Here is a 25,929-nt window from a genome sequence, read left to right as displayed (position 1 = left end):
GACACTTTCTATATGGCACCCTGTTTCCTTTCGGACTCCATGGTTTCTAATCAGAAATTAAACATTAATCTTATTTATGATCATTTGTACATGATGAATTGCTTCTGTCTTGCTGCTTCCAAGATTGTCTCTTTGTTTTGTCTTTGGAAAGTTGCATTATGACATATCCAGGTGTTCTATGAGCTTTTTCTGTTTGGAGTCTGTTGAGCTTCTTGCATGTGTAGATTAATGGTTTTCATCAAATTTGGAAAATATTTGCCATTATTTCTTCAAATATTCTATATACTCCTTTCTCTTCCTACTTTTCTTTCTGGGACTACCATTGTATGTATGTTGATACATTTGGTGGTATCTCACAGGGTCTGCTCCTGTGTCTTCCTTCTTTTTTCCTTCTAGTCCTCAGTTTGGATGCTCAGTTGACCTATGGTACAGCTGTCCGGTTCTTCCTCTGCTTACATGAATCTGCGATGCAGTCCCTTTAGTGAGCTTTCCCTTTGAGTTATTGTGCTTCCCAACTTTGGAATTTCTATTTGGTTCCTCTTTTTAATTTCTAACTCTTTATTGATATTTTCAATTTGGTAATGCATAATTCTCAAACTTTATGTTAGTTCTTTAGACATGGTTTCCTTTTGTCCCTTGAACATATTTAAAGTAGCTGATTAAAGTCTGTCTAGAAAGTCCAATGTCTGGGCCATACTTTCTTGTTTCTTTGCATGCCTCATACTTTTTTTCTTTTTGAAAACTCATTATTTAAATGCTGTAAAGTGATCACTCTGTAAAAATCAGATTCTCTCCCTTTCCCAAGATGATTTGTTATTACTGCTTATTATAATTATTTTGATCCATTTTTACTGAGTTTTCTGAACTGATTTTTTATATTCTGTATGTATTAATTGTCATTTATGGCCATTAAAGTCTATGTCCAGTTACCTTAGCTGTCAACCACTGATAGGATAGAGATTTCCTTAAATGCCTAAGATGAAATAATTTCCCAGTCTTTGAACAGGAAGTGTGTGTGTGTGTGTGTGTGTGTGTGTGTGTGTGTGTGTGTTTATGTGTTTGGGCATAACTTTAACACTTAACCAAGCAACATGCAACTCTTTCTTATCTTTACTTCTTCATAGAGTTTCAAGGTCAGCCAGAGGTGAGAATAAAGGGCCTTCTCAGGTCTTTACTGAGCCCTAGGCATGCGTGTGGACTTCTAGATTCTCAGGAATATGGCAGAGCTTTTCAAGTTCATATGGACATCTCATTCCATGGCCTTTCCTTCTGAGGTTTCTGGTTTGTCTGTTGTTTCCCCAAATGTTATCTGTCACCCAGCCAACAACAACTATAATGTTAGCCTGTGACTGTTGTAGACAAATACTTTAGCCCTGACTGGTTCTGAGTTAGGTACAACAAGACAAACCTTTAGGGAGGCATCATGGACTAAAGTCCATGTGCAGGAGGCCAGCTCTGCTGCATCCCATGTAGGCAGTACAAGTAGTTAGTCTCATGGCTTTTGCTGAGCCAGGTGCCCAAAACCTGGAGCCTTGGGGTTTCTATTGGGAAGGGAGGGGAGTGACCCAGCACCTAGAGCTCTGTTGTTGAGTTAATGCTCTAACAGTTGCTGTGACCCTTTGACTAATTTTCAGATTAGTGAAGTAAAGCTAATTCTGACAGTTATGCAGTTTTTAAATTGCTTTAATGAAGGGATATAAGTTGTAGTGTCTTATTTTTCTGCTATTTTCCTCTTAGCTATTGTTATAATTTACCTCTCCACCTGAATATTAGAGTTATTTATTTATCCTGAGGATTTGATTAAGATTATATTCAATTTTTGAATCAATCTTCAGTGAATTAAAATCTTTACAATTTGGATATTTCATCCAGGAATATGTTATTTCTGCTTGTTGGTGTTATGTCATGTGTCTCTTTATAAGTTATTTTAAAAATACATATTCCTTTCACAATTTTAAGTTTATCCTCATTTTACTTTTATTTTTCTAAAAAATTATAATAGAAAGGTATATAATAAATATGTGTACTTATTTGTACTTATAATACCAAATCTTTTTTTCTGTTGTTTTCCCAAGAAAGCTATTCATTTGCAAATAATTCTTTCCTTGAATTCTTTTATTTACATGACATCCTTAAATTTTTTTAAATAAATGGTCATACAAATAGTGAAAATTTTGACAACTAATTTCCAAATTTATGCTCAGTATTTCCTTTCACTCAAAATTTGATTAGTTAGCATTTTCAAATATTGCTATATCAGTGTGGTCATGGGAAGCATCCTTGCTTAATTCCAATATGTTTTGGGTGCAGTTTTTAAAAGTATGAAACAGTAAAATTTATAACAAAGGAGAGGTTTCAGTAACTGTAGAATGGTATGTAGGAGTTTACTAGAAATGACTATAGAATGTAAAAATTGACCATGCTTCTTGTCGGCTTGAATTTTTTAGTACCATTTACAAGAAGAATCTTGTTTTACTAGAGACACATGTATCCTTATGATTGTCCTTTCTCCATTTTCCTTTTTATTGTGAAACAAAACTTAGGAAGGACATGTATATAAAGCAAGTGCATATGACCCATTGACTCATCGAGTGTCACATTAGTACCTTTTGTATCCACTTCCCCAAAAGCTAGTTGGTGTTCTAGCTTTTATGAACATCATCTCCTTGGTTTTATTTTTAATCTTGAAAACATGCATCCCTCAAACCTTTCTCACTGTTGAACTTTCTACACGTGGCACACAGTGTGTTTTCTCCTGTTTTGATCATCATGTGTAACGCTGTCTTGCACATTCTCTTGCACACCCCCTACTGTGCATGTCAGCACATTTGTGTTGTCTCTATAGCTAAAGCAGGAGTGAGGGGTCATAAGCATGGGTACTGTCAACTACCACAACGAAAGACAGGATTTCAAACAGGTTGTACTAATTTAAAGCCCCATTATCCATGAATGAGAGTTTTAGTAGCTCCATGTACCCACTAGCACTTGGTGTTTTAGTTTTCGTCTTTCTGATGTGCATGCAGTGGGATTGCATTATGGTTTAAATGTACATTTTCGTGGTTACTAACATGAGTGAGTGCTTTTGAATATGTGTATTTTTTATTAGGGTGTGATTTTTTCAAGAGTTCAGCTTTTTATTGAATAAAAAAATCTTTTAGTCAAAAGAGCAAAGCCCACGTCATCATCAGACTACTCTGATTCTTCTCTCTGTGCTTCCTGCTTCTTTTCAGCAGGGACAGCCCTAGGGGCAGGGCTGGTACTTCCTACTGGGCCAGCCTCAGCTCCTGGGCTGGTCCAGCAGGCCCTGCACTGTGGGTGAGGCTCCCCACATGGATGGTAGCCAAGGGCCTTTGCAGGCAAGCTTGGACAGAAAGCCCACTGCTCTAGGAAGGGCCTCTTATACTTGTGCAGAATGAGGGCCAAATAAATGCAGGTGAGCCCCGAGAAGAAGGCTGAGGGTGGGTGAGGGCTGAGCTGTACCACCAGGTGAAGGGCAGCCCTGCCCCAATGGGGCCGTTGTCCTCAGAAAGACTGAGCACCCTAGCAGCTGCTGAGGAAAAGTAGGATCTGATCTTGTAGGAAGTGTCTATTCTGTGCCATCCAGTTTATTGGTCTGTGTTTATCTGTATGTTGTTCATTTGTAAGAGTGTTTACAAATATGTTAGTTGTGTTAACGGTTATCTTTCCCAAATCATTGACTTGTCTTATTGCTCCAGTTTGAGGTGTATGTACATATGGATAGATGAGCACAGTCTAGTTTATTAATTCACTTTCACCTGTGTCTTTGGGTCCCATTGTGTGCTCTTGCAGAGCCTGAAGACTGTCTCCTCGATCATCTGCAGACCCCTTACTGTTTTGCCTTTCACATAAGGCCTGCCAGTCCACTTGGAAGTTATTTCGTGAATGGGGAGAAGTAGGTGTCAGTTTTTTCTGTCATCCTGGATAACTTACTGTCCTAGCACTGTCTGCTGAGAAGACCACTTGGCCTCCACTGCTCAGCAACATCCATTTCTCTGGCTGGGTGCCTCAGGGCTGCTGTGGATGTTTTATACGAATATTAAATTATATTGTTATTTCTGTAAAAATATCTTGGGGGGATTTGACTGGAATTAAATGGAATTCATAGAACAACAGAAGATGGCCTGACAATCTTGACTCTTCTAATCCGTGAACCTGGCATTCATTCATTATTGTATATTTAGGTTTTTTTCTCAATGTTTTACAATTTTCTATATGGGATGTCCTGTAATACCTTTTATTAACTTTCTTTTAGCTACCTGATATTTCAGATACTATTTAAAATGGTGTCTTTTATATTTTTTATTTTTCATATATTTTAAAAAGATTTTATTTATTTATTCATGAATTCATGAAAGATACAGAGAGAGAGAGGCAAAGACATAGGCAGAGGGAGAAGCAGGCTCCCCGCAGGGAGCCCCATGTGGGACTTAATCCCAGGACTCCGAGATCACACCCTGAGCCAAAGACAGACTCTCAACCACTGAGCCACCCAGGTATCCCTTATTTTCCATATTTTTGTTCATATATCGAAATGCAATGAATTTTTCTATATTCCTTATTCAGCAATCTTGCTAAACTATTATTATAAAAATATATTAGTAGAGTCTATTCTATATAATCATGTAGTCTCTGACTAATGAGAGTTTTATTTCTTATACACATAATTTGTAAATGACAGCTTTATTTCTAATTTTAAAATCCAGTCACTTTTTGTCTTTTTCTTATTCTGTCCTAAATCCTCCAGTACTATGTTGAATGCAGGTGGTGAGATCTCGTTTCCAATCGCATAGCGGGAGCTTTCAACACCTCACCATGAGGTTTGACATTTATGGTAGATTCTTTTTGTTATCATCACTTTTTATAACTACTCTCTGTCAAATAAAAAAGTTGTCTTTTATTTCTAGTTTTCTAAGAATGGTTGCTAAACTTAACACATGGTATCTCTGCACTATTAAAATGGTGTTTTTAAAAAATGTTAAATCAACTTTATTTTTAGAATAAATCTAAATTGTTCTTAATTTATTACCCTCTTAATATATTAATATTTAATATATTGATTTATTTTGATAGTTTATTTTACATTTAAAAATTTATCTCTATGATTGAGTGGGCTTGTTGTGTATATATACCATTTTAATCATTATAATTTTTATTATATACTTACAAAGTATTTTCACTTACACAGTATGGACAAGCCAAAGGAAGATTTTTTTAATAAAAACTTCATTTTTTTTTTTTACATTTTATCCTCAGACATTATTCATTTTATTTTTATTCTAAATTAAAATATTAAGATACTGTGTTAGTTTCAGGTATAGCATATAATGACTCAACAGTTCTACACATTACTCAGTGCTCATCACAAGTGTACTCTTAATCCCCTTCACCTATTTCACCCATTACCCTCCCTTCCTTCTCTCTGGTAACCACCAGTTTGTTCTCTGTATTTAAGATTCTGCTTTCTCTCTCTCTCTCTTTTTCTTCTTAAATTCCACACATGAGTAGAATCATATGGTGTTTGTCTTTCTCTGGCTGACTTATTTCACTTAGCATTATACTTTCTAGGTCCATCCATGTTGTTTCAAATGGCAATATTTCATTTTTTAAATGGCTAAATAATGTTCCATTGTATGTATACACATCTTCTTTATCCATTCATCTATTCATGGACATCTGGGTTGCTTTTATATCTTAGCTATTGTAAATAATGCTGCAACCAAAATAGGGGTACACATATCTTTTTGAATTAGTGTTTTCATTTTCTTTGGTTAAGTACCCAGTTGTGAAACTATTGGATCATAGGGTAATTCTATTTTTAATTTTTTGAGGAACCTTCATACTGTTTTCCACAGTGGCTGCACCAATTTATGTTCCTACCAATATTGCATGGGGGTTGCTTTTTTCCCACATCTTCACCAGCACCTGTTGTTTCTTGTGTTTTTGATTTAAGCCATTCTGATAAGTATAAGGTGGATCTCATGGTAGTTTTGATTTGCATTTCCCTGATGATTAGTGATTTTGAGCATCTTTTTGTATATCTGTTGGCCATCTGGATGTCTTTTTTTGAAAAATGTCTATTAAGGTGCTTTGCCCATTTTTAAATTGGATTGCTTGCTTTTTGGTGTTGAGTTGTATGAGTTCTTTACATATTTTGGATATTAGCTCTTTATCAGATATATCATTTGCAAATGTCTTCTCCCATTCAATGGATTGTTTTTTTTTTGTTTTGTTTTGTTTTGTTGATGGTTTTCTTCACTGTGCAAAAGCTTTTTGTTCTGGTGTAGTCCCAATAGTTTATTTTTGCTTTTGTTTCCCTTGCCTCTGGAGACATATCTAGAAACATGTTGCTACTGCCAATGTCAAAGAAATTATTGCCTCTGATTTCTCCTGGGGAGTTTTATGGCTTCCTGTCTTACACTTAGGTCTTTCCTCCATTTTGAGTTTATTTTTGTGTATGTTATAAAAAAGTGGTCCAGTTTCATTCTTTTTCATGTGGCTATCCAGTTTTCCCAATACCATTTGTTGAGGAGAGTGTCTTTTTTCCATTGCATTTTCTTTCCTCCTTCATTGAAGATGAGTTGACCATATAGTTGTGGGTTTATTTCTGGGTTTTCTGTTCAGTTCCATTCTGTTCCAATCTATGTGTCTATTTTTGTGCCAGTACCATACTGTTTTGATTACTCCAGGCTTGTAGTATATCTTGAAATCTGGGATTGTGATACCCCCAGCTTTGTTCTTTCTTAAGATTGCTTTGACTATTCAAGGTCTTTCGTGATGCCCTACAAATTTGATACTATTTGTTCAGTTTTGTGAGAAAAATGCTAATTGGCATTTTGGTAGTGATTGCATTGAATCTGGAGATTGTTTTGTGTAGTATAGACATTTTAACAATATTAATTCTTCCAATTCATGAGCATGATTTCATCATGAACATGGATGGATTTTCCTTTGTATGTTCTTCAATTTCTTTCATCAGTGTTTTATAGTTTTTGTAGTACAAGTCTTTTACCTCCTTGGTTAAGTTTATTTCTGGATATTGATTATTCTTTAAAAATTTTTATTTAAATTCAATTTAATTAACATATACTGTATTATTAGTTTTGGACGTAGAATTTAGTGATTCATCAATTGCATACAATGCCCAGTGTTCATCATTTCATGTGCCCTCCTTAATGCCCATCACCCAATTATCCCACCTCCCACCCCATGCCCCTCTAGCAACCCATAGTTTGTTTCCTAGAGTTATAAGTCTCTTATGATTTGCCTTCCTCTCTGTTTTCATCTTATTTTATTTTTCCTTCCATTCCCCTATGTTCATCTGTTTTGTTTCTTAAATTCCACATATGAGTGAAATCCTATCTCTAGTTCCATCCATATCATTGCAAATGGCAATATTTCACTCTTTTAGATGGCTAAGTAATATTCCATTATATATACATATATGAACATTTATATATGTATATAACATCTTCTTTATCTGTTCATCTGTTGATAGATTATTTTTAATAAAGCAATTGTCAATGAGACCATTTTCTTAATTTTTTTCCTGCTACTTCATTATTAATGTATACGAATGCAACATAATTCTGTATATTAATTTTGTATCCTGTAACTTCACTGAATTCATTAATCAGTTCTAGTAGGTTTCTGGTGGAATCTTTATGGTTTTCTATATATAATATCATGTCATCTGCAAATAGTGATATTTTTATTTCTTCCTTACCAATTTTTATGCTTTTATTTCTTGTTCTTATCTGACTGCTGTTGCTAGGACTTCTACTATGTTGGATAAAAGTGGTGAGAATGGACATCTTTGTCTTGTTCCTGATCTTAGAGGAAAAGCTCTCAGTGTCTCACCCTTGAGTATGATGGTAGTGGTATGCTTTTCATATATGGCCTTCACTATGTTGAGATGTGTTCCCTCTAAACCTTTGTTGAGGGTTTTTGTCGTGAATGGATGTAGTACCTTGTCAAATGCTTTTTCTGCATCTATTGAGAGGATCATCTGGTTTTATACTTTTTTTTTCTTACAAAAGTCTAGTTAGGTTTTTATCACCAAGGTGTTGATTTTGTTATTTTCTCTCTTTATTCATCCTGAAATGAAGTAAGTATAGATCTTGAATTTTTCAACAAAGTGTATAGGTTGTCAACTGACCTTCACTTTTTAATTTATTCTATGTCAAGGAGCTCTGAGATAACAGCTAGAAGCCACTGTGAAATGCAGTGTCTGATGGGGACTTCACTCTATAAAAGTGTTACTTTTTCCTGCATTCCCTGCCATTTTAGTTCTGAGATGTGAGTACAAAGATAATGTGCAACTTCTTTGTTGCTGTATCTATATCTACTAGTACAGGACTTAGCAAATAGTAGATATTTGACATATAGTAAGTAGTTCCACAAATGAATGACTTGGCTATAATATCTAGCATATTTGCTATTGGGGGTATTTCTTCAGAACCTTGTTTATACTGTTTATATACTGCTACTGCTCAAAATATTCTATTCCTAAATTCTCCTACTCAGGCCTAGTGGCATTTTGGTAGTTGTTGTCTCTCTTGTCTCTGAATATATGCAAATATATTAAAACGGAAAAATTCTGAGTCAGGGAACAAACACTGGGTTCTGAATCTAAAATCTTAAAATCTGGCTATAGATTCATTGATGCTTTTTTTTTTTTTTATCAGAAGGCTTTGTCTGTGTCCTTTCCTCTTGAATCTGGGTGTTTTTATGACTGTTTCGACCAATTAAGTTTGACAGAAAGGATACCACATGATTTTCAAGGACAAGCCACAGAAGCCCATGCAGCTTCTACTTTGTGTGCTAATTTGCCCACTTTGGACCCTGAGACATACCATAAGAAGACTTACTATTTTGAGGCCCATGCTGGAGAGGCCATACAGGGGCTCATTGAGCAGTCCCAGCTGAGCCCAGTAGGTACAGTCATTAGTGCAACATGGACCACAAGAGTTACCCAACTGGACCTGCCCATGAAGGCATGGGAAAAATCATGATATATAAGAAAATGGTTATTATTTTAAACCATTACATTTTGGGATAGCTTATAAGCAACAATACATAATTATAACATCTTTTTATGATTTTTCATGTTCTTTTTATTTTATGGAAGTGTATTTTCTTAATATACTTCCATTTCCTTTAGAGTCAGTAGTGATTTCATCCATATTTTGGCATCATTGTTTCTTGGTTTTTACATTGTCTCTTTCCCATCTTTTTATAGATTTTGTTTTAAGATGAATAAACTACATGAGACACATCAGACAGGCACTATTCTTTTCATATTCTTTCTTGAAACATTTAACACGACTTTCTATTATTATAAAATCAAAGGTTATTGGACCTATTATCTCTAATATCTAAAGTTAGACAAGTGGTTTTATTGCATCCCAATGTTGAAATGCTCATGTTTGCAGCCTTTGAAGAAGTTTCAAATAGCATAATTAAAATCTGACTTGTGTATAGTCTAAAAACCCAGGTGATTGCATGATGGTGTCTTACTAGCTATTATTAAATATTTCCTTGCTTTATTAATTTTAGCTTCCTCTAGAATAGAGTAGCTCAATGGAATAACATAATTTGAAGTTAATTTTGGTCTCTGATTAAACTTCTATTTTGTAGACTTGATTTCAGAATTTAATTTTTTTGCCATCTAGGTATCAAATTACGAGTAGCTTTTAAAATATTTAACTTTTTGACTTCCTGCCTTTCCTACATTAAAATAATCTGAGCAATTGTTGAACTAGAACACAAAGTTAATGCCTTCAGCAAAAGCTTTAATAAACCCCATGGGATAGAGCAACTCAAGGTGACTCACAATCCGGTGGACTCTCATGTAGTGATTTCATTGAATTGTTTGTTTCGGGAAGATAGTGTAATTTGTTTATAGAGAAACTTCCTGTGAGTATTTAGTTTGATTTGTGTGTTTTAATTTTTAAACTAGAGTTGAAAATTAGGAGTGAACTGCTAAACACTAAAACTTGATGTTTGATATTTTTCTTCATCAAGGGAAAGCAAGTAGCCAGGAATAGAAGATTGTGTTGGATGATTTCATCATTTTTAAAGACAGAGCAATAGAATGACATGCTTTGTTGCTAACACCATTATAGTACAACAGAAATGACTTGCTTCAAGTAGTCTCAAAACTTATCATTGGAGTCTTGAAAAACTGATATCAAAGGATCCACTTATGGCTCCATTTGTGTTATCAGGTTAGCTTTAAGAAGAAGTTAGCCTGCTGAGTTCCCTAATGGCTGGCTGATGTGCGTGAGGGGTGATGCACTAGCTGAGCGGCTGATGGTTCTGGAGTGAGGAGCTCTTTAAAAATTATCTCAGTTACATTTGATTTAGGAATTTACTTCCATTGCATTTAAAATTGAAATGACAATTTATTATCTAAAATCAAGGTATTGCATTACTGAAAAGATAAAAAAAAATACTTTTTTGGGTGACTTAGGAATAGTTAATTAAATCTTCAAGACTTCTGAGTAAAAGATTTGCACATTTGTTAAGAAGATACTATAATTTGACAAACCACAAGCTATTACTATTTGAAAGGTAACTTTAAAACATAGATTGTGTCAGTTCTTCTGTTTTCTATTTAGAAGGATGTAATTTATAATATTTTGTGTATACTGTATGAGTTCTTTTTTGATTAAAATCCTTTGAAGAAAAACAATGTAAACTGCCACTTGCAGCCACTATGGCAACTTCTGTTTGGGTGAAACTTTGCAATGATAGCATTTTATAATGACTCCACTTCCCTCTAGGAGAGCAGCAAACTAGTGACCATGTTGTCAGTAACATTTATTGACTCACCAAGAATAATGGAAATGCTCTTGAGATAATTTGCCTTGTTTTGATTTTTTCCCCAAATTTTTATTTAAATTCTAATTGGTTACCATACCATGCAATATTGGTTTCAGTAGTAGAATTCAGTGATTCATTACTTACATACAACACCCAGTGCTCATCACAAGTACCTCTTTAATGCCCATCCCCATCTAGCCAATCCCCTACTCACTCCCCTCCAGTGACCCTCAGTTTATTTTATGTCATTAAGAGTCTCTATGGTGTGCTTTCTTTGCCTTGTTTTTAATGAACTATGGATGTTCATAATGACCATCGATCCTTGTATTGGAAGATCACAAAACAGGAAATTTTCTGTCTATTCATTCATCAATCTTCATATTTTTCAGTGAATGATAACTTAAAACCATGTAAGATGATGACAGTTATGGGCATTATCTAAACTAGTTAAGCATAATTTGGGGACTAAAGTGATATCTAGAGCAAGGATCAGACAGCATTTTTTGCTGAAGGGCCAGATAGTAAATATTTTAGGCTTTGAAAGCCAGGAGGGAAAATTGAAGAATATATATATATAATCAGAAAGGGAATAAATCTCTTACAAACTTTTCATTGTGGCTTTCAAAATATAACAGTAAAAGTTGAGTATGACTTTTTTTTTTTGTAATACAGCTCTGTGGATGAGAAGAATGGATATTATATTTCTAGGGAAGGGTAACATTTTATTTAATTGGGGTTAAAAGTCAGCATTCCCTGTCATCAAAGTTGATTGCAAATGTTCATCTGTTATTGCTGATTGTCATGAAATTATTTGTATCTCTCCTTTGAAAATGTCTTTTCACATAGTTACCACCAAAAAGTGGTGTCAGTCCCCAAGCATTTGATTTAACTGAGCATGCTCATTGCTGGACAAGCATTTAGAGTTCTATTAGATTCCACACTTGATAAATGTCTATAAAGATTTCACCACATTGCAGACTAATCACTTTTGATTGAAGGTTAGGTAGAAGCACCTAAAATGCAGCCAGCGAGTTCTGAAATGTGAAAAGTTGTCCTGCCCTTGCACTGAGGTCTGCTGGGACTGGACCTGTAGTCTGAGCCTGGGGATATTTCTGCTTCAGATCTGTGTGGGAATGGAGCTACCACTTAGGTATGACTTTTCACAGCATTAGACGTGTGTAAAACTGTGGAAGTTGCTTGTGATTTGAGCATTTGTTGTCATCAGAGTGACTCCACTGCAGAGTAAATTTTGCATGTAAGTATTGTTTTGCCTTGTAGTTTTAGGCTGGATTCATTAGTACAGAGTATTAAGCTAATTCTACAGTCATTCAGTGTTTCATAAAAATGATGAAAGGCAGTTCTCATTTAGAAAACTTTCAGTCTCCACCTTGACCTCAACAATTGCAATAAAACTTTATTGTGGCTGTGCTGTCGGGCGGACACTCAGCTTCTTTTTTTTTTTTTTTTAAATTTTTATTTATTTGTGATAGTCACACACACAGAGAGAGAGAGAGAGAGAGAGAGGTAGAGACACAGGCAGAGGGAGAAGCAGGCTCCATGCACCGGGAGCCCGACGTGGGATTCGATCCCGGGTCTCCAGGATCACGCCCCGGGCCAAAGGCAGGCGCTAAACCGCTGCGCCACCCAGGGATCCCGACACTCAGCTTCTATTTCAGACAAAGCCTCACAGGACTGAGCTGGGAGCCAGTCAACCTGAGACACATTCCTCAAACCGTCTGAGTCTTGTTTCCTTGCCTACTGGTTCAACAGCCCAGGAAGGAGTAGGATGTCTTCCACCTGCTGATGCCTGCTGAGAGCACAGTGGATAACCCAAAACTTTCAACACCTGGTAGCTTCATAAGTGTTGTAAGTTGTGCACCTGAGACTTTTCCTCCTCTGCCTCTACTTCAACACCACCAGTTATAACACATTTTAGAAGATTCCACTTCAGGTTATGCCAATCCATGTTTTCCTAGCTTTCCAGATATTTCTGGCTATAGTTGTTCTGGTTGGGCTGGTTACAGACTGCTGATTTAGTCACTTCATAGAATGCTGACTTCATAAATCAACATGTGAGCTGTGTTATCAATAACATTACTGATGCATCAAGAGTCAAGGAAGCATTCTTGAGATAACTCACCTTGTTTTTAATGAACAGTGGGTGTTACTGCCACTACCCTCAATCCTTGATCATGTCTTCCAGCAAAAGCCAGCAAAGCAACCAGTCTTAGACAGGCCTGCCTGGGAGCCCATGTCTCTGATTCCTGCAATCAGCCACCATCCAGGCTTTCCTTATTTGGCTAACAAACCACTTATAAAATTACTTTGGTTGGATTGTTTGTTTCTTTGCTTTTGAGTTTAATAAGTTCTTTATAGATCTTGGATACTAGCCCTTTATCTGATATGTTATTTGCAAATATCTTCTCCCATTCTGTAGGTTGTCTTTTAGTTTCATTAACTGTTTCTTTTGTTGTGCAGAAGTTTTTGATCTTGATTAAGTCCTGGTAGTTCATTTTTGCTTTTGTTTCCCTTACCTTCATAGATGTATCTTGCAAGAAGTTGCTGTGGTCAAGTTCAAAAAGGGTGTTGCCTGTGTTCACCTCTAGGATTTTGATGGATTCTTGGCTCACATTTAGATCTTTCATCCATTTTGAGTTTATCTTTGTGTCTGGTGTAAGAGAATGGTCCAGTTTCATTCTTCTGCATGTGGCTGTCCAATTTTCCAAGCATCATTTATTGAAGAAACTGTCTTTTTTCCAGTGGATAGTCTTTTCTGCTTTGTTGAATATTAGTTGACCATAGAGTTGAAGGCCCATTTCTGGGTTCTCTATTCTGTTCCATTGATCTATGTGTCTGTTTTTGTGCCAGCACCACACTGTCTTGATGAACACAGCTCATGAAATGGGCAAAAGACATGAACAGAAATTTCAAAGAAGACCTACACATGGCCAAGAAGCACATGAGAAAATGGTCTGCATCACTTGCCATTAGGGAAATACAAATCAAACCATAATGATTTGTTACACCAGTGAGAATGGGGAAAATTAACAAGACAGGAAGCAACAAATGTTGAAGAGGATGTGGAGAAAGGGGAACCCTCTTGCATTGTTGGTGGGAAAGCAAACTGTGCAGCCATTCTAGAAAACAGTATGGAGGTTCCCCAACCTCCTCAAAGAGTTAAAAATAGAGCTCCTTTAACCTCCTAAAAGAGTTAAAAATAGAGCTATCCTGTGACCCAGCAATTGCACTACTGGGGATTTACCCCAAAGATACAGATGGAGTGAAACCCCGGGATATCTGCACCCCAATGTTTATAGCAGCAATGTCCACAATAGCCAAACTGTGGAAGGAGACTTGGTGTCCATCGAAAGACGAATGGATAAAGAAGCTGTGGTCTATGTATACAATGGATATTACAGCCATTAGAAATGATAAATACCCACCATTTGCTTCAACGTGGTTGGAGCTGGAGGGTGTTATGCTGAGTGAGGTAAGCCAATCAGAGAAGGACAATCATTATATGGTTTCACTCATATGGGGAACATAAGAAATACTGAAAGGGGTTATAGGGGAAAATTAGTGGGAAAAATCAGAGAGGGTAACAAACTATGAGAGACTCCTAACTCTGGGAAATGAACAAGGGGTAGTGGAAGAGGAGGTAAGCTGGGGGATGGGGTGACTGGGTGACAGGCACTGAGGGGGGCACTTGATGGGATGAGCACTGGGTGTTATGCTATATGTTGGCAAACTGAACTCCAATAAAAAAAAATATATATATATATAAAATAAATAACTCCAATAAAAAATATATATAAAATAAAATATCAACGAAAAGCACTTTGGTTGCAGCCTGGTTCTTATTTTTAAAAGAAATTATGTTCTGTTGAGATATTTGTCTTACAGTTTCTTGGTCTTCTGACCCTGTTGTCTGTGAGTGGTGATGAGAGCTCCTCAAGCTCAGCTGTATTCAGCACAGTGAACCGAGCTACAACTGCAGCAACACAAGCTGCACACCACCGCACTGTCAAGCGCTGTAGACAGAGTCTGCTTTTCTCCTGTTTTGATGTGACATGTGCTTTAGTACAGCAGTGCTGTGAATGGGGCACTTGCGATGCTGCCATTTTGTGACTGTGTTGTCATGGCCTGTGCTACACTGAGCACAAGCATGAAGCCCAGAGGCCACATCTGGTCCCTGTCATAGCCAGGACCCCCACAACCAGCCAGCAACCAGTGACCACACGTAAACACATGGCTATGATGGCGCCTGTGCGCCTTTACTCATGGACATTGAGACCTGAACTTCAGGTCATAATCATGTGTCACAAAATATTCCTGAACATCGTTTCAACCACTTGGAAATGTAGAAACCATTCTGAGCTAACTGGCCATACTGAAGCAGGCAGTGAGTCCAGGTGTGCTGATTCATGGGGGAGAGTCATGGGGAAGGTGGGTGGGGTTTGCCCTCCACAGTTCCCTCCTTTGGTGAAGAACATTGGTGCTTCCAGGGGTCACTCACACTATGGTTGTTCATCCCACGCCATCCCTTCTCTGATTGGAAGGGGAGAGCTCTAGGCAGCGGTGGATGGAGATGACGTGGGAGGTCCCTACATACCTCCGGCCTCTTCCTTTCTCCTCCCCTTCGATCTCCTTGCAATAACTCTGGTCACAAAAGAACAGGAAAGAGACTGTCTTTCTTCCAATGGATAGTCTTTCCTCCTTTATCGAATATTAGTTGCCCATAAAGTTCAGGGTCCACTTCTGGATTCTCTATTCTGTTCCACTGATCTATGTGTCTGTTTTTGTGCCAGTACCACACTGTCTTGATGACCACAGCTTTGTAGTACAACCTGAAATCTGGCATTGTGATGCCCCCAGATATGGTTTTCTTTTTTAAAATTCCCCTGGCTATTCGGGGTCTTTTCTGATTCCACACAAATCTTAAAATAATTTGTTCTATGCAGAAGAATGAAACTAGACCACTCTCTTTCACCATACACAAAGATAAACTCAAAATGGATGAAAGATCTAAATGTGAGACAAGATTCCATCAAAATCCTAGAGAAGAACACAGGCAACACCCTTTTTGAACTCGGCCATAGTAACTTCTTGCAAGATACATCCACAAAGGCAAAAGAAACAAAAGCAAAAATGAACTATTGGGACTTCATCAAGATAAGAAGCTTTTGCACAGCAAAGGATACAGTCAACAAAAGAACAGGAAAGGAGGAAAAAATGCTGCTTTGGGACTTGTTTTAATCTTAACTGAATCTGAGACCCAAAATACAATTTGGAAAACCAAATCTGAAGCAGAAAACGTAGTGTTTTTCAGAACTCAAAATATTTTCATTGTTTATAAACCCTAAATTATTTAAAGTGGTGTTCATTCAGCTGCTATGGTATATCATTAGGACAGCAACAGTGTCCTTTGAATTCTGTTCTGATCATATGAAGATTCATTAATGCAGTTAATATGATAATATTAATATAGTAAGATATTTTTACAGCCTTGGTGACTTATTTTTTTTAAGATTTTATTTATTCAGGAGAGACATAGAGAGAAGGGCAGAAACATAGGCAGAAGAAGAAGCAGGTTCCCTGCAGGGAGCCCAATGTTCGACTTGATTCCACGACCCCAAGATCATGACCTAAGGCAAAGGCAGACGCTCAACCACTGAGCTGCCCAGGTGTCCCCACCTCTGTGACTTAGTAAGTAATAAAGATACACATTTTCAGTGTACCAAGCTAATGAGTGGATTCCTAATCAGAATGGATGAACAAATGTGGAAATGGTCCAGTGACCTGGTTGCATGTGGTGTTGCATGGTCCTGGCTTGTTTTGTAAGGGATCACACCTGATTCATGGTATTCATCTTCATCCCAGGGAATCTATTAATACACGATTTTAGAACAAGATTTAGTATAGAAGACACACACTTTTTGGAGATGATAATTGTAGCTATACAGCTGATTTGTAACAACTATATTTTTACCTATTTTTATCTGTAATAGCTGTATTTTTACCCCATTACTATGCTTCTGTGAATTTGTTGTATTCTACGATTTTCCTAAATTCTTGGGAATCAGTCTCTCCTTTTTATTCAGCCAGACTTGTTCTTCAATTTGGCACACTGTTTTAATTTCTTTGGACTTCAAGATAGTGTTCTCAGGAGGCAGGATTTACAGATTATAAACCCAGACACTTGAGAAGGTTATCAGGATTGGCACCAACAAGAACCTTGATTTTTCTCTTTTTGGATCACTTGAAGTTCTGTTAGCAAATGGATTAGAATTCACAGCTGCTCAATATTTGTTATGTAAGACAGAGCATTTTAATGGCATATGATTATTACATGTATCCTGATTTTTGTCTCCCTGGAAATTTCAAATGATCATGATGTGTGCTAATTTCCAGCCATCAAAGGGAAGACATGATTAAAATGGAGAAATTAGTGCTGGGAAGCCCTCCAAGTGTAGCTTGTACAGTTATGGCATTTCAGTTTGTAGCTCAGATGAAATACTGCACATTTGCAGAGAAATCCCAATTCCACTGGAAACGGGAAAATGTTGTAAAAATTTAAATGTGCACTGTGGAGTCAATTCCTGGAGTTTGTGAGTTTACCAGCTTGGAAGATGTTAGCTAGCATGGATATTCTGATAAATACAGCACCTGAGGGAGGGTCTGGAAGCAGTCTAGAAAAGTGGAGTGTATCTCAACGTGTGGTCCTGGGACCAGCAGCATCAGCATCCCTTGGGGACTTGTTAGGAATGCAGATTCTTTGGTCCTCAACCCGGTCCTACTGGATAATAAATCTGGGGTGGTAAGGTCCAGCAATCTGTATTTTAACTGTCCTTCTAGATGATTCTGATTACAAGAAAATCTGAGAACCACTGGTATAGTGGTGAAGGGAACTGGATTCTTCTCAACTGTCAGTGTGGCTCTGAAGCTCCAGGGTTCCTTTGAAGACACGGACTCCCACTGGGTAGGTCTGGGTGGTTCAGAAACTCTGCATTTCTAACAAACCCACAAGTGGTGGTGATTGCTGCTGTCTGGGGCTGCACCTAGCTTAGGCGTGTGCCTCAGTGCCCTCATGTCTGAGTCCCAGCTCTGCTGGTAGCTGGTCAACCCATGACACATTCCTCAAACCGTCTGAGTCTTGTTTCCTTGCGAACCGAAAGGAGTAACAGGTGCCTCTGTGCCATGTAGGCATTGGTGTGCCTGCCCACCTGTGGGAGGAGCTTGATGCACAGGAACTTTTAGTGTCCTGGCTGCAAGGGGTTGAGACTGAGGGCTTAGTATGGGCAGCAGGCAAAGCAGGGAGATACCCCCAATGGCAGCTTTTCTTCCCCGTTCCTCTGCACGACTGAAGTTGGCCCTGACGAACAGGTGATTTTTTAGCCAACCGGAGCTTGCCAGGACCTTAGGGATTCTCTACAGTAACTTACCCAGCAGGATTGAGGCTGGTACATCTCGATGCAATCTGCTCGCCGCCAAAGGGGAATTTGCTCAGCTGTAGCTGGGCGTGGTCGCACAGAAGGCCACGTGCCCCTTAGTGACTCACAGGCAGGAGGAGAGCCGAGTAGTACTGTCTTCCTTGATGGATCTCATGTAAGGATCTTTGGCAGGTTACTCAAAAAGAATAAGATAAGGTTTCACTTCTTTTGTAGAAAAAACTCAACTGCCTAAGATGACTGATTTTCATAAAAGCCTTGAAATAATGTAGCACGTGTGACATGAGAGGTCCTCATCTAAGAGAGAGGTCTACTGTGCTTCCCAACATTACTCTGAAATATTCTGTATACTACAAAGTTGGAAGAGTTTTGCAGTGAACAGATTAGCTCCTATTATTTAGATTTCTACCACTGACATCTTACCACTCTTGCTTTATCACACGACTGTCCACTCAGTAATCCATCCGATTCTGGATGCATTTCAAAGTAAATTTTACAGTCAGTACACTTCCCCTAAAAGCTCTGTTTTTAGCATGATTTTGGTCTATTACTACCTTTTTGACCAGAATTCTGTCCCCCTTATAAACAAATATTTATCTGAGTGCATACGAACTCAGTGTTGTGCTGAATGAAAATAGGGATGGTGGCCAACAAGCACATGAGAAAATGCTCCCCATCACTGACCATCAGGGAAATACAAATCAAAACCACAATGAGATACCACCTCACACCAGTGAGAATGGGGAAAATAAACAAGACAGGAAACAACAAATGTTAGAGAGGATGTGGAGAAAGGGGAACCCTCTTGCATTGTCGGTGGGAATGTGAACTGGTGCAGCTACTCTGGAAAACTGTGTGGAGGTTCCTCAAAGGGTTAAAAATAGACCTGCCCTACGACCCAGCAATTGCACTGCTGGGGATTTACCCCAAAGATACAGATGCAGTGAAACGCTGGGACACCTGCACCCCGATGTTTCTAGCAGCAATGTCCACAATAGCCAAACTGTGGAAGGAGCCTCAGTGTACATCAAAAGATGAATGGATAAAGAAGATGTGGTCTATGTATACAATGGAATATTACTCAGCCATCAGAAACGAATACCCACTATTTGCTTCGATGTGGAGGGACCTGGAGGGTATTATGTTGAGTGAAATAAATCAGTTGGAAAAGGACAAACATTATATGGTCTCATTCATTTGGGAAATATAGAAATTAGTGAAAGGGAATAGGGGGGAAGGAGAGAAAATGAGTGAAAATATCACTGAGGGTGACAAAACATGAGAGACACCTAACTCTGGGAAATGAACAAGGGGTGGTAGAGGGAGGTGGGCAGGGAGTTGGGGTGACTGGGGTGATGGGCACTGAGGGAGCACTTGGTGGGATGAGCACTGGGTGTTGTGCTATATGTTGGCAAATTGAACTCCAATTAAAAAAAGAAAAAAAAAGAAAAAAAAAAGAAAATAGGGATGGAATAAAAATAGACATTTGGCTTTCAATTTTAGGGTTTATTGGCCAAAATCTTGAGCAAGCGCAGAGCCTGATTGACAAGGTTTAAACTGACAGCTAAAGAGTGTGTTAATGACCAGAGTTTGATCAGGAATTGGTTCTTCCATTTCACGTGGCTGTGGGAACACTGGGAAGGCCTAGGAAATGACAGCACACATTGAAAATGTGACCACGCCACATGCACTGAAACATGCAGCTCATGGGTTGAGCTGACATTTTTTTTTTTTTTTTTTTGAGCTGACACTCTTTTTTTCCCAAGTTAAACTCTCTCATCTTCCTCTCATGCACAGGAGCATTAGCGAACGGGTAGATGGCAGGCTGTAAGGTCGGGGAACAGAGTCCTGCTCTTCCCAGAAGTGTGTATGCAGTCCACAGCGAGGTTCATCCTGGTGTCTGCAGCTCTGCACCCTGACCTAATGGGTCTCGTCCACGCAGTTACCCCGTGGCACCTGCTAAACAGCCTCTGAGTCTTCCTCACCCCCTGGGTCTGAGCCCATCCTGTGAATTAACCTCTGCACTCATAGGCTTCTGGAGGCTTGAGAAGCTCACTAACCAGACATCCTGGTATTTCCGGCCCATCTCCTACATTCCATTTGCTGTGTTCACAGCACGGCCAAAGGGCATCTTTTTCAAGGACACGGGGGACAGACCTGTCAGGTGTTTGCCTGTGACGTGTGATGATCACCTGATCTTCATTTTGACTAGGTGGACATTTCATGGGATTTACCACCGGTGTTTCAGGGAGTCCTGACAAAATGTTCGGAGCCTATAAAAGATACAGCTCTATTTCCAGCTTAGCCTCCCTACCCACTCAGTTCTTAGCTGCCCCCCGAGAATGGGCAAAACAGTGGCCCCAATGATGTCCACACCCAGATCCTCAGAACCCATGAATATGTGACTTTCTATGGTGATGGGCAGTTGAGGCAGATGGAATTAGGGCTGCCAATCACCTGACCTTGCAAGGGAGACAGTCCTGCTATGCAGGCGGGCCCAGTCTAATCACAGGTCCTTGAGAGGTAGGCCGAAGAGTCAGAGGAAGGTGTGATGTGATTGGCTTCGCAGACAGAGAAGGGGCTGTGGGCCAGGGGCTGCATCAGCCTAGAAGTGGGAACACGGCCCTGCTAACACCTTGATCCTAGCCCAGTGGGACCCATTTGGGGATGACCCACAGAGCCGTAGGTGCTAAATTGGTGTTGGATTGAGCCATGAAACTTGGGGTAGTTTGTCCTTCCAGCTGTAGGGAACCGAGTGCAGGGTGGACAGGCCATGTTGTAGGGCGCTGTTGAACTTCAGTCTCAGTGACAAATGAGTCTGAGGTCTTGCCCTGTCGTCTCCTGTATTCATACAGCGAGGGTCCTAAGAGGCCTAGATCCTGTCTGCAGTGAGGGAGAGCCCAACCACGTCCATGTTACCTTCTCCTCTGTACGTGCCGCATGCTCATACCATCATTTCTCCTCCCTGGGACCCCTCGCTCACCCATCCGTCCCCTACCCCTGAGCTCCTGGTGTGGTCGACTATCCGGCTGGCTGGTGGTCATGTTGGGATGGTCTGATCCTGTGCGTGGATTTAGACGTGGGCACGTGTCAGGCTGTTTAGCTCTGCCTAATTTACAGAGAACCTTCTGGAATAACTGGACCCTAAATCCAAGTACATGGAAGGTGCTGCTCCACTGACTGCCCTCCTTAGCCAGCTCGTGGGAGTGGCCAGCAGTTGTGATTCTCCAGCTTGTGCCTACGAGGCAGGGCCGTGTTTAGGCTCCTGGTGGTCACTGATTAGACAACTTCAAAAATCCTAATTTCATTTTACCCGTGCTTCTCAACAGGACCTGGTAAGATAAAGGCCCAGCTGAGACCCTGTTGGTTGAGATTCACCTAAGTAGAATGTCCAAATGTATGTTACAGCTCCTGAGGAGAGTCTTTCTTCATCCGTCCTCCTGTATTTTGGCTACTGCTTGTCATAAAACTCACTGCATTTTCTTGGGTTGGCCACTTTGGTTTTTATAAATATCCTTGAGCAGTAACTTCCTTCTTCCTGTATTATGCTGATGGTTGGATCTGTGGCATAAGGAATATTGTTTATTTTGGCACCATACCCGGCACAATTGCTCTGTTACATGTTGGGAGTAGGTGTCGGTCAGCTATTGCTAGGGAAAAGCAACCATAAGGAACCACCCCGGAAATCTGAGGCTTTGAATGACACCGTTTATTTGTACCAGTGGGTGGTTCGCCTGGCTGGCTCTGCTGCCCTGGGGACGCTGCGGGGACCTACTGGTCCACGATGAGCTTGAGCCCAGCTGGGCCCCTCTGCCTCTGTCTGCAGGTGGATGCGGTGGGCGTAGCAAGATGCAGGCATCTTGGTGAATCATGGGGGGATTTCAGCTCCCTCCCGCACGCGGAGTGGGTGTGATCATGCCGTTGCTTGCTGAATTTCAGGAGCAACCAGAGCTTCTGTCTCCCACCCCAGTGCTTCCGTTGGCAGATTCCAGCCCGGAGCCCTGCTGGCAGAAATTCTAGGACACGTGGAAGCCCAGATGCCCAAGCTCCGTGGCACAGGGTAAGGGACAGATTTCTGGTCCCCAGAACATGTGAAGCAGAGTCTCTGTGAGCGTCCTGCTCTGAGCCACAGACCCAGGGCGGTGCTGTGTGTGGCTGCCTGGATGGAGCAGCTGGGGGCCCTTTCCACCGCACAGACAAGGGAGGCCACAGCGGACGAGGCCGGGGAGGCCCACTGGTATCCACTGTCTGCACAGATGGAGCAGCTTCCCGCCCCGTCCTGCAGCCTTTCCCTAGCTTCAGGGACAGCTGCGTACAGCACACTTTTCCCTTGGAGGAGAGAGGCTTCCGTGAGAGCCGTAGACAAGTGCAGGTGAGGGTGGGATGGCCTCCCGGGCTCTGGTGGGGTTTGTTCCCCCACCTGCCAGCTCAGAGGCTCACCCCTGGAGGCCCTGCTTGTCTGTCCCCAGATGCTGTTTGCACGGGGCCCTCGTGGCCATAGGCCAGTGTGTACTCTGCACAGAGGGACGCGTGCTCAGAGTGCAGCTGGTGTGACCCAGGTCAGACGGGGTGGCGTCCTGGGGCCCTGAGGTGGGAGGGAGCGCTACGCAGTGGCAACAGCACGCTCACTCTCAGGGCCACTGTGCTGAGCACCTAAAGCACCACTCCACAATTTTCCCAGAGTCGTGTAGCCACACAGGCCATGTGGGGATTATAGGAAACCAACTGCCAGGTTATAGTCTGGCAATGAGATCGCGGCACTTCCCCCATGGATGCGATACTGCTTTTTCTTGGCTTTTGTGAAGTTTTGCACGGAGGACTCCAGCCTCCTCCCCTATGACAGCCTCAGTCCTGCTGAGCAGGGAGCCAGTGTGGGCAGCTGCCAGCTGCGGAGCATGTGCTCCCAGCCCAGGCCGGAGCAGAGAGGAGCCAGGGTGTCCCCAGGGCCAGGCTGCCGCCCCGGCCAGGCTGCTCTCAGGGGCCAGGGCCTGAGGCCTGAACGGGGCCAGCACGGGTGTTGGGGCGGGAGCCTCTGTGGTCAGTCAGCTGCCTGGCCAGCCTGCGATCGGGGCCGTGACCTCTGAGCCCTGTGAGCCTGGCTCCGGCCCTGCTGGGGACGCGGGGAGCCCGACTGCTGGCAGTGTCCTCCTCGGCTGTCTGGGCCACGGAGGCCCCTGCTCAAGGCTTTTTCCGTTGCGTCTTCTGATGGATGTTTCCCCGGCCCGCGGTGCCGGGCTGTGGGACTGGGGCCTTGGATTTCTTTCTGGATGACATTCCAAGACATTTGTGGCATATCCACCCCATTCAGCATGGGCCACCCTGGGGCGCGGGTTGAGTCAGCCGCTCAGGAAGCAACCGGAACCACGTGCAGCTGAGTCTGCCGTGCAGAAGCCGCCCTGGGCATGGGCTCCTGGGCATGGGCTCCCAGGCCCGCCAGGTTTCTGGAGCGGCCCTCCCACGCCCCCCACAGGCTGTGCTGATCACGCTCACAAGCTCCCTTCTCTGGCCCCAGGGTCACCGTGAAGGGACAGGCTGGCGGGGAGCCTTGTCATGACAAACACGGCTCAGTGGCTGCACGGAGGCGGGGCGCACTGCACTCGCCACGAGGCCCTGCGTGTTGGAGCTTCAGCAACTCTGGATCCCAGCGGCGTGGTCGCCTTTCGTAAAGAAAAGAGGCGAGCTGTGAGCACAACGTCCATTTCAGCTCAGAAATATCCCGACGTACTTGCTGTGCATCCTGCGCGGTAGGACAGGCCGCCTACTCTGGCGGAGGTGGGTCGTGGCCGCTGTTACTGTCTGCCCATCATGTGCACATTTCCCATGTGACCTGCATGTGTGTGTGTGTGTGTGTGTGTTTGGGTACCACTGAGGTCTCTGTAGTGTTGTCACATGTGTGTCCACCAGCTCAGGCAAGATCCAGAACATTCCGTCACAAGGATTCCTCGTGAGTCCCTTCTGTAACCACACCCATCACCCCACCCCTTCCCAACTCCTGGCAGCCAGTGCTCTGTTCTTATTTCTGCCACGCTGTCAAGAATGTTCTATCGTCACACTGTAACCTTTTGCAATTGGCTTTTTCATGCAACACCATCCTCTGAAGACTCAGTGTTTCTGTCACCTGTTGGAGGACGTGGGGCTGGCGCCAGCTGTGCAGCCACGCCATGCTATGCGGTGCTACAGGTGCAGTGGCGCTGGGCACTTGCCCGGGGGCTCCAGTGCGCATGTTAATTTCCATTTCTTGGGGAAAGGCACCCCCGTGGCAGCAGCTGGGCGCGAGAGTGGTGGCGTGTGTGCACGTGCAAGGAGCTGCCCTCAGATTGCTGCCTGGCGATGCTTATATTCCCGCCAGCGACATGTGAGCCAACGCTGTTCTTCCCCCTTTGCTGAGGGGACCGTCCTCCCCCCACTGGACTGCGCGCGAGCTCTTCTGCATGCGCAGAAGGGTCATTCTTCCTGCGTGATCTCTCTTTTTCAACAGTGTTTCAGCCACCCTATGGCCTTCCCTTATAAAATTGAGAAGAAACTTGTCTGTCTATACGAAAACAGGAGAAAAAATGCTGAACATTTGGGAATTGTATTGAGCTTAGAGGTCAAGTTGGGGAAAAGTGGCGTCTTCTTCATTTGGGTCGCCCAGTCCACGAGCTTATGGGTGTGGTTGCCCGATGAACCTGTCATTGTCTATATTCTGACTTTCTTCTTTAAAACTTGCATTCCAAAATCATATCGGCTGTTTTAATGACTCTGCTTAATTAATTTCCTCAGTAGTTTATGTGTGAACTGATTGTTATCCATTTTAATTATTTTTTAAAATCTATTTTAAGTAGCTGCGAATACTTTTTGAAGTAAGAAAATTTAGGTCCTAAGTCAGCAGTGTAGCCCAGAAAGCCGTCCTCCTAGCACATCTACATATACTTATCGTGAACTTCCAGGCTCTTTGTGAACTTATAACTTACAGGATTTGCCTTTTATATACCCTGCCACGTTTCATAATTTTACCTACAGGCATGATTTTTAGATTGTGTTTTTTGTATAATATTTGTACAATTTCTGCTTCCACATTATGTCGTGCGAAGTAAGTATCCACAGGCACAGATGGTGTCCCCCGGGGTCACCGTGTTCCTGGAACACCTTAATAAGTGCTGCTGTGCGTTTTCCAGTGTGTATTGGTTACCCAAGCTTCAGATTCCTGCCTAACAAGATACCCCAGTGGAAGAGTGGTCTCTGGCCAACAGGCCATCAGACGCTGACAGTAGTTCTCTAGCTGAGGTGTCCCAGGCTGGTACTGGGCACACCTGCTCTGCCTGGAGCGTGGAGGGGAGGCCTCTGCTCTGCCCGGCACACCTTTCTGCTCAGAGAGGAGCAGATGGAAGCCTGTGTTGCAACAGATACAAGGATCCAGGGAAGCACATTTTTGGTGATTCATGTGCGTATCACCAGCTTGGCTAATTCTCCAAGATGGAATTTTAATCCCTATGACTAACCCTGCTATTCTTCATTTTGTTTCCACCGACACTTACTGAGAACTCATTAAGGGCACCTCGCACACATAACAGGAGAGGCATATTCTCACCACTTGTCATGAGATCCCTGAAGGTGACGTATCTTGCCCAAGTTACCACGTGGAAGCAAGTGGAAC

At 41.7% G+C, this 25,929-nt stretch overlaps 1 protein-coding gene across 11 annotated transcripts in view; it reads left to right on the top strand.

Annotated features, from left to right (window-relative positions):
* Window positions 1-25,929, top strand: part of WDR27 (WD repeat domain 27) — a 215,322-nt gene that overhangs the window by 168,876 nt on the left and 20,517 nt on the right. For 2 of the 11 annotated variants that reach the window (XM_049114661.1, XM_049114645.1), the window contains one exon: window positions 23,806-25,014. The exons of 2 other annotated variants lie outside the window; for them this stretch is intronic. In XM_049114661.1, the coding sequence (XP_048970618.1) occupies window positions 23,806-23,847 (42 nt within the window). In that variant the 3' untranslated portion in view covers window positions 23,848-25,014. Of the gene's footprint in view, window positions 1-12,509; window positions 14,624-22,263; window positions 22,354-23,805; window positions 25,015-25,929 lie in introns of those variants that run through there. 7 more of the 11 variants (XR_007413166.1, XR_007413165.1, XR_007413157.1 and 4 more) reach the window with 7 other exon arrangements.

The sequence above is a fragment of the Canis lupus genome, chromosome 1 (genome assembly GCF_003254725.2).
Source record: "Canis lupus dingo isolate Sandy chromosome 1, ASM325472v2, whole genome shotgun sequence".
Taxonomy (NCBI): Eukaryota; Metazoa; Chordata; class Mammalia; order Carnivora; family Canidae; genus Canis; species Canis lupus.
The sequence above is the reverse complement of the archived record's forward strand: the minus strand, read 5'-3'. Positions and strand labels throughout refer to the sequence as shown.